This window comes from Pithys albifrons, chromosome 11 (genome assembly GCF_047495875.1).
Source record: "Pithys albifrons albifrons isolate INPA30051 chromosome 11, PitAlb_v1, whole genome shotgun sequence".
Classification (NCBI taxonomy): Eukaryota; Metazoa; Chordata; class Aves; order Passeriformes; family Thamnophilidae; genus Pithys; species Pithys albifrons.
Window position 1 is genome coordinate 12,775,499 of NC_092468.1, and position 20,082 is coordinate 12,795,580.

At 39.9% G+C, this 20,082-nt stretch overlaps 1 protein-coding gene across 4 annotated transcripts; it reads right to left on the minus strand.

The window, feature by feature from the left end:
* Window positions 1-1,268: 1,268 nt before the first annotated feature.
* Window positions 1,269-16,286, minus strand: PLSCR5 (phospholipid scramblase family member 5). 4 transcript variants are annotated; one of them, XM_071566183.1, is made up of 10 exons: window positions 16,200-16,286; window positions 14,623-14,872; window positions 13,608-13,828; window positions 10,028-10,176; window positions 5,594-5,636; window positions 4,510-4,730; window positions 3,377-3,538; window positions 2,634-2,753; window positions 1,693-1,775; window positions 1,269-1,610 (listed from the first exon to the last, which is right to left on the minus strand). In XM_071566183.1, the coding sequence occupies exons 3-9, from the start codon at window positions 13,618-13,620 to the stop codon at window positions 1,737-1,739; spliced, it is 747 nt and encodes a 248-aa protein (XP_071422284.1). In that variant the 5' UTR covers window positions 13,621-13,828; window positions 14,623-14,872; window positions 16,200-16,286; the 3' UTR covers window positions 1,269-1,610; window positions 1,693-1,736. The 4 variants fall into 4 exon arrangements, with proteins under 4 accessions (XP_071422284.1, XP_071422283.1, XP_071422281.1 ...); XM_071566182.1 differs by having other exon boundaries at window positions 1,697-1,775; window positions 2,592-2,753; XM_071566180.1 differs by having other exon boundaries at window positions 2,592-2,753.
* Between the last annotated feature and the right edge of the window lie 3,796 nt (window positions 16,287-20,082).

The window sequence follows — 20,082 nt, forward strand, 5'->3', positions numbered from 1 at the left end:
GTGGTGGCAATGGTTCCCTGTGAGCTCGTAACTTGTGCAGCCTGATTGCACTCCTGAGAGTTACACCGAGAGCCAGTAATGAAACGGTTAACAGATAATGATGATTGTCAGAGCTTGTTAACCACAATTATTTTCAAGACATATGTAAATCTGTATAAATACCTAAGTGTGGTATATAATCTAAAACATACTGTTTAAATCTGTAAGTATTCCTGAGTTAATTTCACTATGGGAACGTTAGTTGCAACTTCCTGACTTCACTGTGTTTGAATTCATATCCATGAACATTAATTTAAAATTAGTCTAAATATTTGTTGAGAATTAATCACCTGATAAATTTAGCTCTTTTTCATTTTTATGAATTATTCATCATCTCCTCTCTTTCCGTTGATGTGTTGGTTGTTTGCAAGAATTGAATTAGTGGTTCATACTGAAAAAAAAAATTCAGCATCTCCGGTGATTGGTAAAATGTTCCCCTTAGAAACTTGACTGGTGACTATGATAGCAGGTGGGTTTACCACCAGTATTGTACTAGTTCATTTCTTGAAGGACCCACTGGAGTTTTTGAGAGGCATAAGCAAGTTCATACAGCAAATACTTTGTTTATATCTTGCATGTGTATCGTGGATGTTCCAACAAAGGAAGCTTGTATTAGTAAAAGCTTGTTGGTGGGAATGTTTGGGAACAGTATGAGGTTTGACTGCCAGGATGAACAACTATGTATAACTGCTGAACTAGAAAAAGCTCCTTTTGCACAGTCCTATCATAGAAAATACCTGAGCTTGACGAAGGAAAAGAATAATTCTGTTCTAGCATGACCCCAGGCAAGTCTGAAAGAAAAATTATCAAACACCAGATTTTATACAGAGGAACAAGCCTTTTAAGAAAAGCCTTGAGTGGGTGACAGCAAAAATCCTTACCACTGGATGGTTCAAAGCGAAGTGCTTTGTGTGCCTCTAGCACACAGAGGACCATCTCTCAAACTCTGTGGCCTGCCTTCAGTGGAAATAGTGGAAGCCCAGATTTTCTGAATGCAGCTAACATTTCTAAGTCTAGTGCTGGAAGCCTAATTTCTGGTAGCCACTCATTAAAACAATCTTTGTCATAAAATTAATTTACTAGCAAATATAATTTCCCTTCTTTCAACATCTTGAACTTCCCATCAAGTTATGTCTCTATATTTGTTACTTTCAGTATCAGTTTGCTACTATAAATTAAATAACAAATCAGGAAATTACTTCTAAATTTATAAAAAAGCAAAACTCCTAGAACACACCCTCATGTGGTTATAACTGGTATCAGCACTTGCAAAACATCAAAGGCTTCTCTAAACACAGACTTTCATCGACGACACTGCAAGCCTTCGCCTAATCTTTCATGATTTCCTATGCAGGAACATCAAAAGAGAAAGAAGAGAATAGCACTGTTCCAAAGCAGCAGTGCTCTGTATGAAAAGTATGTGTTTAGCTACCACACATATAAAATGTAAGTGGCAAATTATTATTTACATGAGACATAATTTAATAAACATCATCATTAGCTCCCTATCTTTTCCTATAAGGAACAACAATTTTTGCAGTTCAAAATCGTGTCCAAAGCTCAAGCGATTTCTGGAAGAAAATGAAAAAGAATTAGAAAGTATCTAATGTGTAAGTCTTCAAAGCAAGAAAATCAATTTATGTTCACTTTTACCTACTGAAACACATTCTGCATATTTCATTGTTTCTGTCATCTTGTTATAATCCATCCAAAGAGTTTTCAAAGAACATTAAGTCCTACAAATAAATCAAATGCGAATGAGAGATGGAAGGCACAAAAATGCAACAATTGCTATCAAAAGTCTTACTTGCAGGCTTTCGTTACAAAATGCAGTTAGATTAATCGATCACTTTCTGCCACTGAGCAACATGCGTTTTGGAGGGGACAATCCAAAATCTTAAGTGTCATTTCTACCCCAACAAAAGCAAAATTTCTAGATTGTTGCCATTTTAATGCAAACAGTTTTCAGTGAATAATTTAAATAGTTTTTTCATTTTCTTTGATATTTTCTGTATCACAGATGATTTTGAAACTACTGCATGTTAATATTGACAGAATTATGTTCGCAGAAGAGGTACGCAGCAAATATCAATCTATAATTCTAGAAAACGGGCATCTAAACTTCATCTTTACCCCTAGCACTGAGTATTCTGCTCATAAAATTCTCATAATTATCTTAACAAGGAAATTATTATAAGGATTTTCATATGATCTGAAGGTCTTACATGCAACACTCAGCTGAACTATTCAATTGGTTTGAAATTATCATTAGAAACAACACAACTGTTTTTAGTTCATACACTTGTTCAAACACAACAATGGCTTTAGGGGAATTTAGTAGGTTTGACATGTATATTGATATTTGATCCTGCCATATAAAATACTGAATCACATGTGTAAAACTATTTAAAACTGTTTAATAAACAAAAATTTAAGAACCTAAAAACAAAAGCAGACATAAAAATTAAAATGTATCACAGCTGATAGCAAGGGTCCCTTTGGCCCCAGTCTGCACACCTGCATAGGTCTACCTCTTCATTGTGCACACTTACAATGAGGAAACAAGCACCAATCATTACTGCTTTGATTCTCACATCAAGATCTACAGGGACTTGAATTCCGAAGTTGGCAGTGTTGGTAAAGACGTTGTTTACAAATCCAGACCAGTACTTGGAAATTTTGCCAATTGTTGTCATCTCATTGAGAGCTTTTACCTGCACAAATAAAAAATGGGAACAGACATAAATGTAAATAAATCAAGTGCACATTGATGACATCTCCACAGAATTAATGACTGTGCCCTGAGTATGCTATAGTTGTCAGGTTCTCCTTTTATTCTTATTGCTGAGATGTTCTATTAGTGTCAAACTTGCCTTTAGGAGTGGCACACAAGAAAGGGCCTCAAGTTTGGAAATATCAGCATCTTTAGAATTGACAGAAAAGTGGAGGAAAGCAATTGCAAAAGTTTGTACCACTTTTGCTCTTCTTTCACAGTGTTGTTTTTCTTCCCTGTCTCATGTTTCTGATATGCTACTCATCACATTGCCATGGACCCCTGTCCTCTCAGGGGACAGACACATTCTCTGTTATGTAGCCATCTGCATGCTTCTCACAGTACACTGACATTTCCAACAGTACCCACTGGAGTCTTCTGATTTGCTTAATGAGTTGATAAACCCAAAGTTCCTTTATGATTCCAAACTAAGGCAAAGAACTTTGTTCACATCAGAAAACTCCATTAAGGGTTTCTTCAAGCATTTCCCATTCCCCCTCTCATCTGAGAAATTTATTCAAAGCTGTAAAACTTTTAAATTCTTAATACTCATAAGAAACATACCTCAAAGTCAACATCTTCAAAACAACCACAGGTTGCATATGGGCCAATTATTTTTAGTACATCTTCTTTACTTTGATTCTGTATAGTAAACTTTGGCAGAAAAGGGTCCCAGTTCTGTACAACATACCCAGCTATTGTACCTGGTGGGGACTGCACTTCTAACTAGCAAAGAAAAGAAAAAAACCAACAAAATGTTTTAAACTCATTTTACATTAGTATATTTTCCCATGATAGTGTATTGTTTATATAAAGCCAAGACACTTGTCTGTTGCATATAGTGATATATAATTTTACCAAACTAAAACTGGAGATTGCAAAACAGTCTAATGGTGTTTTTAAATATAGTGGACAATAGAAGCTCAAAAGCTGCACCAGAAGTCAACATTTTACATATAATGTAAGACTTCATAAAAGCCATACACTGTGAAAAGTTTTGTTATGGTAATCAACGAGTATCTTATAAGCTTTTTTTAAGCAGTTGTGCTACCACAGGACCTTTTTTAAAAGCCTGATAAAGGGCTGAGAAGGTAAGTGGATGAGCTAACCTGTAGAACATTTTCATAAAACAAGAAAGATGTCTAAATAAAGGAGTAAAAAATATGGAGACAATATCTGATACTCTATAAGATCTGCATTTTTCACTCCAATCAGCTCAATTCCAGGTTCTGCAATTTCCTAGAGATAGATGGCCTTGAAGAGGCAGAGCCATGGAGCAAAGCATCAGTTTCCTCAGAGAGGTGCTTCCCAGTCATACCCACACACTGCAGGGGACTCCAGGGATATTCCATCCTTCACCCTCCGGGAGCACAGTGGGTGATCTTCGTCTGTGTCAGGGCAAGCACTATTTTGGGGTGTTACTTGAATGGAGAGACATCTGTACCATCAGACACAAAAGCTTTAAGAGGGATGTAAGGAAAGCAAGGTTCCATGAAGGTGAGGAGGCACACTGGGAATGTAGCTCATAGAAGGGCCTTGTTTGTCAACAGTGCTTCTAAAGGAAGGCCTCTAGTCCCCCAGACTGACAGATGGCTGTGAATTCTTTCCTGCCACCCTCACAGAACTGCATGTGGCTTCATTAATGCTGTGCACACACGGCAGGACGCTGGGACAAAAAGCATTTGGGATTCCCTCACCTCCTGCAGGAAGCAGGGGAACCAGCAGCTGTTGCATCTCAACGGTCTGATCACTCTAATCACTTCTTGGCCCGTGTTATCCGCAATCCTTATGGTGAAAGACCTTACAGGCGAACACAGGGTACGGTCAAAGCAATCATTTTCTTCTACTGCAAAGTAAACTCTTTGTCCCAAATGGTTTTTTATCTCGTATTTGCTGGAGGACTCTGTGCCAAGTATGGCTAATAAAGCAAAACAAGTAGAATATTAACTTAGTTAATGTTATGCATTACCTTAGTATAATGTTAGTGTGTATATACATATCTATCTATATATATGTATATATTATAAAGATCTATGAAACAGATTGCTTAAAAAAGTGTTTTAAAATAATGACACAAAGAAAATATACAATTATAAGGAAATAATAATACCAGGTTAGTTCAAAGACTTTGATTTGCTGTACACTTAAGTATGTATCACAAAACAGAATTCAGATCCTGAGTTTTGGTTTAGACTTTTTCTTACTTTATCATCTATGAAAAGTAACACTGTGAGGCTGTCTCACTTCAGTGACAAAGTTTTCACCCAGCAGGTCATTCAACAATCAGACTAAAACCATTCTGAATGGGAGAAATACATCTTAGAGTGTTTTGCTTGCATAACTTAATAGTTGTTCAGTACTTTGAAATTCTGAGAAACTATGTAATTAGAAACTTTTATGCTTCACTTTATGTCTTCTGCCCTTCATTTCTCTATTTGCTTTGCTCTTCATAGCATGTTAACCATTGTTAAAGACAATAAATTTTTCCATGGATTGGAATGATGGTTAAACTTTAATAACACTGAGAGGGAGATGTCTGAGGCAGAGAACTTAAAACTATTGTAGAGACTACTCACTGTAATCTTTCTCTCCTCAGTGATTTCCTGCAAAACAGGCATTCAAGAAAGTGAGCCTTCCCCACACTATCAACACATTACAGCCTGACACAAGGGCACCAAGAGGCTTCACAGTGACTTCAGCAAGGTGGGGGCAAGACTTGGAAGCCTTTTGGAGACACCTGTGTACTATCACTGTTAAATAGTGACAAGGATTACACCATACCTTCCAGAATTTCCACCTGTTGATGAATAATTATCCGGTCCAGCTGTTTAAAAGAAAACAGGCAAAATGGTGGGTCTTGGATAGTTCTGGGACTACCACTGGTCACCTGTATGTTTTTATTGCTTTTCTCCCTGTTACTAGGATTTTTTTCCTTCCAGAGTTGCACAGATTAGGTGCCTGAGGGCTATCTCAATGATACTTTAGACTTCTCTCTGAAATGATGGCTGAGAGTGTGACATTGGGTGCTGTGGCCATGTAATTTGCCCACACATTTGAAGAAAAATAATCTTCATGGGGGAGTAAGGAAGACAACAGCAATAAAAAGCTGTATGTGAGGAGCAGGATCCACTTCTTGCTCCTATTCCTTCTCCTTGGCAGAGGGAAAGCCCCTTAGCCCAAAGCTGAGGTTGGTGCTGAGCACCATAGCAGTACAGGAGTGAAAAGGTCTAGGTTCAACCTTAAAATGTGCTGAGGCAACATCCCAAAGGGCCCCACTGGAGGAGCCCAGCAAGGCAATCAGGGGATGCCAACAATGGCACATGAGCTTTAACACTGATCTCAGGCACAGGAGCTCTGCACTCTATATCTAGCAAATGGTCATGCCCCACAGCCCCACAGAGAAACCCTCAGTGGGCTGAAATTTCCTTCCCCCAGGAGCTGGTTACAAATGCAGGAGAAAAACTGCTTGCCATGATACCCAGCTTTGCTGTGCTTATCATCCCTCCAACATTATTCTTTTTTAGAGAACAGTTGTTAGTATTATAAAACCAGCAAGACTTAATTTCAGTCTACCTTTCAGTTTTATGGGACTTTTTATGCCTGTTTTATGTGATAGTATATTTAGGCTTTACCAATCTTCTCTGTAAATTCCTGATGGGCAAACACTTGGCACAGGGTTTTGCCATTACTCACAGCTGCAGACAGAAAGCACACAGCGACCTTCTGAGACCAGCATGTCACAGCTCTCCAGTGCCTGTATATTTTGCAATTGATAAATCTTGCCTGGTACATATTCAAACTGTTGCAGCCATTTGTCACTTCTAGTCATCTCCTGCAGCTAGTTCAGGCTGCCAAGAGAAGCTGGTAAAAAGAGGAACAACTTTATCCCTTCCATTAATCTCTGAAATGTGCATGCCAGTAATTGAAATAATAAAAAATATTTAGACTTTAAAATATTCTCCCAAGAACCTTTGCTGTTTGTTGTTTAGGTTTCATGAGAAATGTGAACTCTTGGAGCTCATGTGAAGGGCTCAGCTGATGAAAAGAGAATAAATAATTTAAAGACGTTAGGACTATTTTAATATTTTAGTATTGATTTTAATATGGATTTCTTTGCCCCACATAGACTTTCACAGGGAAAAGAAAATTAATGACCCTGAACTATTAAAAGCTTTGAGTGATTTTTGGTTTGTGTATTGGTTTATTGTGCACAATGTAAAAACAATGTTGAGACAAAACAGCAGTACCCTTTGTTAGCCTTGTTTTGCCTTTCACTGGTTTCTGCAAGGCATCTATTCTGATGCATTTTTATTGGGGTACTTGTGGATTAAGGGAATTCTGCACATCCATTTGAAATTATACAAAGCCCTTTGGTTTACAAGAGTCTGATTCTCTTGAGCTCAGATATGTAAAATTTCCTTATACACAGCCAAGTCTCAGTATTCAGTTCTGTGGCCATTACATTTACAGCTGATCAGTCTAACAAAATCTAAACTAAGAAGCTTTATACAAAATTGGTTAAGCCTGAAGGGTGGCACAACATGAAACTGAACTAGTTGCAAAATTTTTCTCCAAGGTCTCGCCTGTCTACTCCTGCTGTGGGAAAAGGGCCCCTCAAGTTTGGTGATGGACACTGAGCAATTCTTCCAGCTATGTCTGTGATCTGGACGATAACAATGACATTTGGTTAACTTTTTTTTTTGGTAGGAAATTAGTTAAAGTGTCACTTTGTGATAGTTATAAAAAGCATGGTATCTGTTTGCTGAGGCAGAAGCAGTTTTTTGCCTTTTTCGGGTGCACCTTCAACAGCAGATTGAATTGGTCCTTCACCTGAACTGACTCTGGATGTGTATTTGCAGAGTGAAATATTACTGTCTAGCCTTAACATACAGGACAGATATTTTCCTTTCCTCTCATTTGACACTGTATGCTGTGTCCTTGAGTTTCTATTTAGAAGACTGTAAGGATCCTTCTGAGATTCACTAAATTTGGATCCTTGTTTCAGAGTCAAATATATAATGCTTTTATTAAGAAATAAATTCTTTTTTTTCTCAAATCTATCCAGCTATCTTCCCCACTCCTGCTGGAGATAATCCCAGAATGTAACTTTTATCTGGTATCCTGTATTTATTCACAACCAGTTTCTACATAATCTTTCTTCTGGTAACACAATTCTATAAATTAAATGTGTCTTTTTTGCCACAGGTTTTTTACTCTTCTAGGTACTCAGTCATGGTTCCCTCTCTGGTAGTGTTTTTTTTGTCTAAAGATGACACAATTGGAGTCTTGTTTTAAAGCAGGTTCTTTATTCCCCACACCCTTCCAGTAGCACCTGTCTGTTCCTGTTTCAGTTTGGACCTACCTTTCCCCAATACACCCAGCATCAGAAGGATATTAGTCTTCTAGTGACATAAAAGAATTCCTAATTCTGCTAGAAACATCTTCATTCTAGAATTTCATTACACAAAAATCTCTTAGTCCATGAGGATGAATCCCAAAGAATTACCCTGGCAGCTGTGAATCCCACATTCATGCAGCAGGCAGTCCTTTCCCTGCTGGTGGGATCTTCTTTACGCTCCAATCTATCCTGTATGAGCCTGTTTCATTAGTCACACAGACAGTATGACTTCAGCATCCCACACCAAAATTTTCTGCAATGCACAGAAATTCGAGCTGTGGGTATATGCTGACAATCAGCACTGCACACAATGCTTCCCACTTCTCAAACTGCAGAGAAAATTGAGAAAAATTAGCAAGGGCTGTAGCACAGGCACCTGGTTACTGGGCCAAGAACAAGCATGAATGAGGTCTTCAGTTCCAGTTACAATTCTGACAGAGACTTGCACTTCCATTTTTATGTCAGATGCAAAGCTTTTATAAAATGGAGTGATAGTGTTTGCTTGCCCTCATTGTCTAGCTAAACCTGAGATGTAATTCATGTTCGTACAGGAGCCTGAATATGTAACCTGCCAAGTATTTACTATCACAATCACTTTTAGACTAAAAAATGTAGCTTCCAGAGTGTGTAAGCAAATGCTTGTGTAATTGACAACACATATCATTTTGTGCTTAGGCACCTTGAAATGAAAGTCGTAACTCCACATGAAAGACTATTTTTGAAGGGTCTCCAGTTTCATTAGGTATCTGGGTAAGTTAGCTCCAAATAGAAAATACATTCAATTTCTGCTTTTGTACAGAACTTCCAGAATGTGTGCCTAACATACAGACCTTGAGTGAAATAAACATTTCCCATCACCACCAAAAAGCAAACACAGCAAAGATGTGGCTATCAGAATTATGACCTGACTACACTGGGGGACTGATTCTGTCCTGGCCCATACCAGGCAGGGTGTATGACACCTTACTCAGCATATGTACTAGCGGCAGAATCCAGCCACATGTGAAACACAAACAGGAGTCAGTGTCAAAGCAACACCAGTGAGTGACCCTCCTGGTAAAAAATGCAGGGAGGTAAGAAACTTCTGTACCAGAGCTGCAGACCCATCACAGCTCTGAGCTTCTGGAGCTGAGAGGTTTGACAGAGTGAGAACAGCCACATGTTTAGCAGTAGGATGGGGACAACTTAAGCAATCCCTCTCTCTTCTTGCCTGTGGCCTATTTGTCTGCTCCCATTTACAAGCATCTCCCTCTCTCAGGCATTAGCACTTTCCTCCCCCTCAACCCCACACAGAGCAGGTGCAGGTTCGTAACCACCCATGCTTATGCTCAACTAAGCTGTCTCCTTGGGATCTTGCCTCCCCAGGAAAGCAAGCCTCTGACCTGCAGAGGAAGAAGGAACTTGCTCAGAAGAACCTGATGTCCCTGAAAGGATGAGACAATTCCTTCATACACTGCCTGTTTTAGTCTTATTGAGGCCAGCTGAAGTTTAATAACCATTTCCCTGAGCGGAGCTCTTAAGGAGCTGGAAGGAAACCTAAAAAATGTCCTAGAGGGAAGAAAACCATGGGTCTGGTGCAAGGAGAGCTGCATGCATAACAAAGTAATTTCTATAAAAATGAATGACAGCAATGAAGAAAGAGCTTATTATTCCTATGCTCCTTATTCCACAGTAATATCAAACAAGGAAAAATGCTCTCCATCTCCACCTACCCCACCCCCAGGGAAAAAAAAAAAAAACAAATGATGTTATGGTCCAAGGTATCAAGGCAGCATATGGGGAAAACAACAATTCTAACATTTAGAAAGATTCAGGACCTGGTTCAGATACTCCAGACCAGGTGGTAGGTTATGAGCGGGTGCTGTTTGCTTCCAGAGACTTGGTTCAACAGGCTTATTCTGTTTAGAAATGTCAGAAGAACCAGGGAGGTAATCCTTAAAGATGGGGTTGGTTTGTCCCTGAGATTCTGCACGAAAAAAAGGAAACAAAATCAGAAATTAGCAGGGCCAAAGAACAGCTAGCTTCTTGGATTAAAGCTGGAACAGTAATGTCACATTTTGCACGCAAATATGTTAGTACTTCAGATCATGAGTCAGGACCCAAAAGAAATCTCCTCATGGTCCCACACTTCCAGCACCCTGATTCATTTTATAAAGCAGCCTTAGAATATGCAAAGTGGAATCACTGCAGATGAAGCTAAATGAGATGTGGTCTTGGAGGGCACCTGATCTGCTCAGACAGGTGGTGAGCAACAGAGCCTGTGTGACAAGGCTGGAGCTGGTCTAGACTCACACACAGAGTGGCCACAAGCTCCTCAGCACAGGTCAACTAGCCCTGCTCCTTGTGAGCTGCCCTGTATGCCAGTATACACTGAACTGCTAAGGGCTGTCCCCTACCAAGACACTTTCTAGCATTTTGATGGCACACATATTTTCTCTTAATTAGAGAGAACTTTTCCAGGGATCTCAGATTCCCCAAGTGGGATGTTATGACCCTGGTATCAAAATCTGCACAGCCTCTTACAGTGTATTATTAATTACTATCTTAATGAAAAGATCAGATATTGTTATGCTGTGTTTTCTGTTTGCTATTCCAAACACATCCTTTATGACACAGTTACCTTGGCCAGTGTTGTGAAGGTAATGAGAGCATTTACTGTTACAGGCATCTGTCTGCCCACACCCTTCCACATGCTCAGGCTCCCCACCAGACTGTGATGATCACCTTAGTCATTTGATTCCCAAAAAACTCCAACTGGTTTTACTAGGCACATCTTTTCCTCAGCTTTCAGCAACACTGGCTCTGCCAGAACAAAGAAGAGCAAGTTGAACATACCATTAGCAACTCTACAGATGACACCAGCTGGGGGGGAGTGTCAATCTGCTGGAGGGTAGGAGGGCTCTGCAGAGGGACCTGGACATGCTGGATTGATGGGCCAAATCCAATGGTACAAGGTTCAACAAAACCAAGTACTGGGTCCTGCCCTTTGGCCACAACAGCCCCCTGCAGCACTACAGACTGGGGACAGAGAGGCTGGAGAGTGGCCAGGCAGAAAGGGACCTGGGAATACTGACTGACAGTAGCTGAACATGAGTCCGCAGTGTGCCCAGGTGGCCAAGAAGGCCAATGGCATCCTTGCCTGTGTGAGGAATAGTGTGGCCAGCAGCGCAAGGGAAGTGATTCTTCCCCTCTGCTTGGCACCAGTTAGGCTGCACTTTGAATGCTGTGTGCAGTTCTGGGCCCCTCAATTTAGGAAGGATATTGAGGTGCTGAAGCGTGTCCAAAGAAGGGCAATGATGCTGGTGAAGGGTCTGGAGCACAAGACCTATGGAGAGTGGCTGAGGAAGCTGAGGTTGTTTAGCCTGGAGAGAAGGAGGCTCAAGGGAAACCTTATCACTCTCTACAATTCTCTGAAAGGAGGTTGCAACCAGGTGGGGACTGGTGTCTTCTCCCAGGCAACCAGCAACAGGACAAGAGGGCACAGTCTTAAGCTGCACCAGGGAAAGTTTAGGTTGGACATTAGGAAGAAATTCTTCACAGAAAGAGTGATTGGGCATTGGAATAGGCTGCCTGAGCAGGTGGTAGAGTCACCATCCCTGGAGATATTTAAGAAAAGACTGGATGTGACATTTGGTGCCAGGGTCTAGTTGACAAGGTGGTGTTAGGTCAGAGGTTGGACTTGATCTCAATGGTCTTTTTCAACCTAGTTGATTCTGTGAAGGTCTCCCCATATAAATGATATATCCTTGCATTTAGGTGAGCCCCTGTGATTCAGTAGTAAAGCAGTCCCCAAACTGATCATTTTTATCTCATGTGTTACAATACTTAGGCAGGATGGGGGTTGAGATCCAGAAAGAATTTTGGCTATAAGTCTGAATCTCTCTTTTGCCGCTGTGGATTTAAATGAGATCCTTTAGTATTATTTGAACTCACTGTGAAAGATTCATCATTTAATCATATTTTGATCTTAATTTGTCTTTGCAGCCACTGCTTTCTTTCAAAGTCTGAGACCACAGGAAAAAGTAACCCCTTTGAATTTGTAGCTGGTTTTTAAAAATGTATAACTGGGTAATAAATATTTTATATGCTCTTCTGCATCATTTTACCTCACAGGGTTCTGTTACTGCCGTAACTCTTGTTGTTACATGAAATGCCACGAAGTGGCCCAGTGTTAGCGTTATTCTTGAATAATAAAAAGAAAAAAAAGACAACAAATTGCAGTTCTACCTGTCAAATTTTAAGCTATACAAAAATCAAACAGTAAATACATTAAATATTAATGGCAATCTGAGCTACTCTGACACTTTGACTATTTTTATGGATGATTTCCATTTCATTTCTAGTATAGAAAAACTTAAAAGTTACCATATGCTACAGCGAATACTCTGTATAAACATAATTTGTGGAGTTACATATTCTAAACAAGGTGTATTATCAATTTTTTTCATTCTAAACCACCTATTTCTCTGCTTTGTCTAACTGATACACATCAAAAATATGCAAACCCAGATCTCTTTTATATGGGTAAAGCAAAGCAAAATAAATCCCCCCCACCTATGTTGCTAGGGTAGAACAATGCTGTAAAAACTGCTTGCTGCTGTATACCTTTTAGTGCTCTAAATGCAGAATGTCTTGAGTATTCTGGGGGCAAGAAAGAGGGGTAAACATTTTACAAACATAGATGGACATTCCTGAAACTCCTTGGGCCAACATCTGCCTCTGTACATCACAACCTCTGTGGAGTTGCAGTGATGTTATGGAAAAAAAAGATATTTGTGTCCTTCTGCTCAGTTTAAGTATTTGAAAGCCTGGAGAATATGAATTGAGAAGGCTGTTTAGATCAGCATGCTGCTTGTTTGCCTATAGCTCTAAGTACGCAACAAACTGCTGCTAAAAGTCAAGACATAACAAAGACAAACCCGGACAGGAGTAATCTGATTAAATTCAGTTATTCTTCAGATATTATTTTCCATACATGGTTATCAGGACTCTGGCCAATTTTGAATGTGAAAAGCATTTGCTGAAGTATTTTCAAAGTATTTTCAAAGTGGAATAGGGAAGAAGTGTGCAAAAACAGTAGTACCCTTAGCTCAGTACCTACTCTTACAATGCATTCTGTAGCGACAGGTTTAAGCACAAACATGAAATTTTGTCACTGAATGCAGATGCTAACATTTTATAACATATTTTATTCACATAACATCCTAGTATAGATTTTATTCTCCTTAGGAGCCTCTTGGATGCTGAAAAATTAAAGGAAGCCGAAACAACTGTGCTTTGACTGATGTGGTTTTAGCCTGAAACACTCATTGCATCAGACTGCTGATTGCTGAAAATGTACAAGACTGTAGTTTTCTGTAAACATGATCTAAAAATACAGACTATAGATGTACTTACCTTGAGAGGCCATGAAGCTTCCTGAGTTACTTCTTCAAAGGAAGCCAGGTTAAAAGAAAAGGCTTTTCTTGTTGCAGCAAGGAAAAAAAGTGCACAGCATGCACAAAACTTCAGAAGGCGTCTGTCTACTTGATACCAGCTCACAAAGAACAGGAGATGTGTCGCCTTCTCTTCATGGTGGAGAGCACTGCATTGTCTGAGCTGGACAACAGGGGGAGACGCTGCCAAAGAACCAGGGGAAACATTGATCCATTTCAAGGCATTTGCACCAATGGAAAGAGGGAAAAAAAAGTGCTTTGTGTGCACAAAGAGGCAAAACTTTAATGCACCCAATGGCTAACTGAACACACCAGATCGAAAATTCTGCTTTATAATGTATATACTAATTCTGAGACTACAAAAAAATGTATCTTTGTAATTCAATAATTATGTTTCCATTTCTTCAGGTTATCCAGTAAAGAAGACAAAGGAGTTAATGAAGTTGTGAATGCCCTATCCCTACAAGTGTTTAACACCAGGTTAGATGGAGGTCTGAGACACCCGGTCTAGAGAAAAGTGTCCCTGTTCATGGCAGAAGGGTTGGAACTAGATGACCTTTACAGTCCCTTCCAACTCAGGCCATTCTATGATTCTGTAATTCCCCTACTGCTGACTCCAGTCAACATTCTCCATGAACAAAGCAGGAAAAGCTGCCTTGGATTTCTCACTGTCTTCCATCCATCTAGTGTCAGCCAAGGGATGTCCGCCAAGGGATGTCCTCCAAGGGATGTCATGTTTACACTCAGACCCAGAAAATTACTCTGTACATTACTCCACTCCATGCAACCCACACAGATACATCCACAAAGGGTTTTGCTGATCTGTGCAAGGTGTTCGAACTGGATTTGGAGAATTAAAACAGTCTGACAGTGCTTTGCTGCAGACAAGTATTTCCATACAAAAATGTAGCACATGTAATTACCCACACTGCACTGGGAAGAAAATATGAGGAAGAGGGAGAGTAATCTTGACTTACCAGCTCATATTTCTGCTTTGAGTGCCCAAGTCACCATGGAGATCATCATGAGATCTGCAGGCAGGGGTACTGCATGACTGCAAAAATGGCAGAAGCTATGTACAGAGCCCAGCAGAGCAGAGGGAGGTGCTGGAGACCATTTTATGTTCTGCTGTTGCAAGTTCTACTGATTTGAAATGGTCCACAGGAGCAAGGTTGAGCAAATTAAGTTCCAGAGTCCACAGTTCAGGAAGACGCTGATGAGGATTCTCTAAAGGAAGAATATAGAAAACCCGTCCACCTGGAAAACCAAAATTATCTGGAAGCTGATTTTTTATAGACTATATTAGCAAGTGCAAGAGCCTTGAGTCTACTTATGCATTTGGCTATGTGAAATTTCCCAGGAGCTTATCATTGCCTGCTTGAGGACTCGCTGGGTGCAGTGGCAAGCAGAGGCCAAACCAGCAGCCACACCCTTCTATGCTCACCTCTGGAAACACACGGAGAAGGCAGAGGGCAGCCCAGAGGCAAAAACTTTGGTGACTGAAAAATGGGCACTAAACAAATCCTTCTGGACTAGGAGGAAGTTCAATATCACTGTAAATAAAAATTAAAATGACCAAAAATTTTTGCTTCCTTTCTCCCTGTCAATGATGTATTTCTTTGGACCAGAGTCTCTAAACTGGAGAGCAGATACACAGCCAAAACAAAGAAGAAAAAGAAGAGGGAAAGCTCTGGATAAATGCAGTAAACCTAGCTTTTCCAACTTTTGAGGATTTTCCTCCAGGCATGTAGTAACAGTCAACCAGGTAGATCAAGAGAGCAAAAATGCCATATTGCTCAGCATAGGAGCTGTTTCTCTGGAGCCTAATCATCCATTTTCTTCAGGCATCACAGCCAGAGTATGGCAATGGTTTCACAAAAACCACTTTCACGAGAGAAAAACAGGAGACAGCAACAAATTTCCAAGTATTAGGAAAAGCTGATTTCTTGTCCTGCTCCCTGCTGCTTGGAAAACCGCTACATGAGCCTGGAGCAAGATATTTGCCCTTCTACTAAGCCGGGAAAAGATGACACTCCCCTTTTCCCATGCTATCACTATCAGCTCCCTCAGGTAAGCAGAAACTGCCTCTCCCCTTGTTCCCACAGTCTCGCCAAGTTCGGGTAAGAGAGCTCAGCTTCATCCCACCTGCCCTTACTGAGGTCTGAGCACCCAGGGTGAAGAGCAGCATGCAGGCATCATGAAATGCACCCCAGTCTCGCTAAGCAATGCCTGAGCTTCCCTGCTGCTGAGAGGGACCATCACTGTCTGTATTTTAAATCTCCTTTCCTCAAAATATCAGCTATGCCCAGCATTAAAATGCATTTTTATAGTCAATTTTTCATTAGGAAATTACATAGCCATATATAGTATTCTTTCTTCCCCTTTCTAGTCTTGCCTTTGGTACAGGAAGAAATGCTGAGCGTGAGCATAAATATCAGCCCGTGACCCTGTGCAATAACGAGCCCCAAATAACATATTTTAACCCAGCATTGCAACAGCACTGGGGGGAAGGAAATCAATTTCTTAAACCAGTACTATCTATCACGGTTCTCACCTTGAACTTTGGTTTGTGAGGTGTCTTGCTTCAGCTGGTGTCTACGGGAGCTCCTCCCCTCCAAGGACGTCTGCAATCATGCAGGAATTCCGCAGCCCGGTCCCCGGCACGGCAGCGCGGAGGGGCTGGAGCGCAGCCAGTGCCCGCCGGCAGCGCGGAGCGCTCACGCGCTGCGGAACTGCCTTCCATGACTGCCTGTGCGTTGTGGGGTTATCAGGAATCACCATTAGGTAGCTATTACACAAGCTGCCTGTCGTGCATGAATTAACAGAAAAATACAATCTTTAAAATAACAGCTCTTTACCAGTCTGATCTTTATTTTGCATGTAACTGAACTGGGAGAAATGGGATTAGAACAGCAGTCTTGAATTGAATTGCGTGAGGAAAAGACCATTCAAATATTTGTGTTGAGAGAAGGTACATGGTACTGAATATGTATCAGAAATTTTAATGCCACACCCCCAGCAAGTATTAATAGGGATCAGAAACAAAATAAAGATGTCAGCAAATTACAGCAATGAACTGGAAATTCAGAAACCAGCTTCCACACCAAATTTTAACATAGGAAATGGAGAAAGCTTTTAGGGGTAGGGGGGCCGGTTGATTGGTTTTTGTGGAGCAGGTGTTTGGTTCTTGGTTTTGTCAGGGGTTTTTTGGAGGGGGGAGCAGGGAGGATGCTGGATTTCTGTTGCATTGTTTTTTTGTTTGGTTGGGGTTTTTTAAATCACCTGTAAAATCTTATTCTTATGAAAATATGGCCTTCGAGGGGCTGTGGGCACTGTTGCTGAGCTCATGCACATCCTTTTTTCCCCATCAGTTCTGAAACAGCTGCATGAAGCAATTAGTCCAGAATACTAAGTTCAACCCCAGACCTAAATATTTCAATTTTAATCATATTAAGCATGTTTTAGGTTAAAAGCAGAGGAAGTGTGGCTGTCTTAAGGCTGATTGATGTAAGCAGACCGTGTGATATAAGCAGAAAATAAGGCCAGAAAAGAACAGCATAGAAGTCCTGAATGTACCTTGCACCAAAACCTGTACCAAAAGCTCCTCACTGGTCATGAGGAAATTTTGAAACTGGTATTTCACCTCTAAGTCAATTTGCCCTAATTAATTAAAAGTCTGAGGTTCTGTTTACATCTATCCTGAAGATGAATCTATCCTGAAGATCTATGCAGCTCCAGAAAAAAATACTTTAATATTAATTATTTCTGAGTGTCAGAAAGAATACCTCTATAGCTCTGTGGCACATTGAAGGTACAAAGTTACTTGATTTAACTGTATATTGGAAGCAAAGACATCTTATGCTTCTTTTCTGCTTACTTTAGTAAACTGTGATTAATCTATTTTGAGAAGCAGAAATGAATTTATTATTTTTACTTTTGCTTGAAACCATCTGCCAACTTCAACTGAAATTCACAAACCACTTCAACTTCTGTTTGCCAATTAAACACAGACTCAACAGTAACAAAACTGCATCTTGCCTTTCCTTACATGTACCCAAATCCCTCTGAACACTTTGTAGGCTGAAAGCAAACAGTAGACATTCTTCCCAGGAAGTCTTAAGCTTTCACAAGACTAACCAAACTGCAACTGCTCAGCAGCCCTTAACAATTAGATCCAGTGCTTCTTTCTAATTGAATTTTATCCATTTAAGCCTGTGATAAAATGGGATAAAGTACTCAATATACACTAGTATGTTAATGAGATTAATTCTGTCTCCTTGTACATTGACAGAATGACAGAAGTCTTGGATACAAATTGCAATTAACACTCTTGGTGATGACACAGAACTTCTTTGCTGGCCTTGAAAATTTGTCAAGTAAAATTAGAACAGTTGTGCTGTGCTGTAGTAGAAAAACTAGTACTTCTCTCATACTTACCTCTCCTTTTCCCTTTCACTACACTGAACTATCTAAATTGGAAGAAAGTGTACTGGAAAGTCAGAGTATCAGGAAACAGTGAGGATATTTTAGGTGTTTTTCCTTCTGTAAAAATTACTTACTTTGAAATCAACATTTGCATCGACTGCCACACAAAGGCTGATCTACTGTCAAGGCACCAGGTGAGATCTGGGCAGCCGTAGCTCTGTCCAGGTTAGCCGACAGCACAGCACAACAGCAGCAGACCTATAGAAAGAGAAGACAGGCACTGAGGACCCACCATGCTCAGTGGTTCTTTTGCTTTGTTTCTTGTGTGGCTCTTCAGATGAACACCATTGGCAGGTTTTGGTGTGCTCCTGGAGCACATCTTCCAACTCGGTGCCACCAAGCAGGAATCAGTCTACACACTCCAGGATTGATCCAAATCTATGGTCAAGCACAGCAAGTGAGGATGACCAGGAGATTACCTTAAAATACTATATACAAAACTAAAATACAAACTAAATCACTAACATGGACACATCCAGCTGACCACAGTATTTGCTGCCAGGTAACACTTTTCATCCACGAAAGTAATTTCATTTTAGGTGCTATACATTTTTGGCCATCACTACGATGTCTGCCCGATGTTGAGTTTTGCTAGTTCCATATCTGCAAAACATAAGCAAACATTACCAGTTGGTCTAGTCGGGTACTGAAGTGACTGTTAACAAGTTAATACTGAGTAACACAGACCCAATGATCCAGAGGTGAACAGATTTCTGCTTATTCAGAGCGCATGAGAAGTGATCAGTCCTGACACTACCATGAGGACTTCAGCTAATCCAAGAGTATCAGCTGGTCTTCTCCACATCTTCAGAAAGTCACTATTCAATATTCTAATTCTAAATTCAGACTAAATAAAACATTTTTCATTTTTTGAGGAAAGGAAAAAAGTGGATAAGACATCTAGAAGATTTAATGGCAAAATGGTAACTCTATTAGGACATGAAAATTAATTTCAGTTTCCCTGAGGTATCTTATTTTAATTAACAAATCCATGATCCTGCTCTATTAATTAGCATACTGAAAGAATAATAAGTTTTGAATGAGCTTAGTTCTAATAAAGCTTTTCATCCTCTAAAAAAATAATAAAAGGAATTAAGGCTCTCAATCCAATTTGTTTTCTGCATTTATTATCAATGTACTGAAATTCCACCCAATAGTACAGCACAACTATTAGTAATTTATTTTAATTTAAACATGTTTGGTTTTGCACTAATTGTATTTAAGACATTGTACCTATTGAAGGGGTGGCAGTGGCCCACTAAGAAATGTAATTCTTGTGGGATTCCAGGTAATTTTATTTTCCACATTATTTCCTACTAATAACCAATAGAGATAATACATGGAATTTTAGAAAAAATACTTCTCTACTGCTGATTTTCAAAAAACCCCTATAGAATAACAGTTATCCATTAGCATCCCAACTGGGTCAGACAAAATTCTAGGAACTTACCTGAGACACCAAGCTGCACAGCAGGTGATTTGTGCCTCATTTTCCCTGGACCATCCAGTGGTTGCTGAGTGGCCACTATACTACTGGTCCAATCACACATTTTTATAGACATGTTAGTGCATTAGTCTGCTCAAAGCAGATCTGGAAACCTGATTCTTTTTTTCCCAACTTTGTTTTATGTTCCTCTCTTCCTGTATCACTGGTCCCTTGCTGGCAAAAACTTCCCAGCAAGTTTTTTCATTTGTTTTTGATTTCCAAAGCAATAAATTTGTACCTTAGATTCCTGCACAGCACTTTGTAGATTTCCTGTTATACAAAGTAAAAGAAGAGAATAAAATGTTAGCAAATCACCAACAGCTTAGGTGAAAAAAAAAAAAGCTAAGGGGAAACTTCTGCATAGATGAAAATATATAGATGCTCATAACTTCAGAACTGTTTGTCCTCTAAGGACAGCTTGCTTCTTTGACCTAGCACCATCTGTAAAACAAATCAGAGCAAAAGT

Coding starts and splice junctions, on each gene's coding strand:
- PLSCR5 (XM_071566182.1), bottom strand. Junction 4,731..5,593: donor ACAGGTGGAAATTCTGGAAG/GTATGGTGTAAT, acceptor TTGCTTTATTAG/CCATACTTGGCACAGAGTCC. Junction 1,776..2,591: donor TTGGTGCTTGTTTCCTCATT/GTAAGTGTGCAC, acceptor ATTTATTTGTAG/GACTTAATGTTCTTTGAAAA.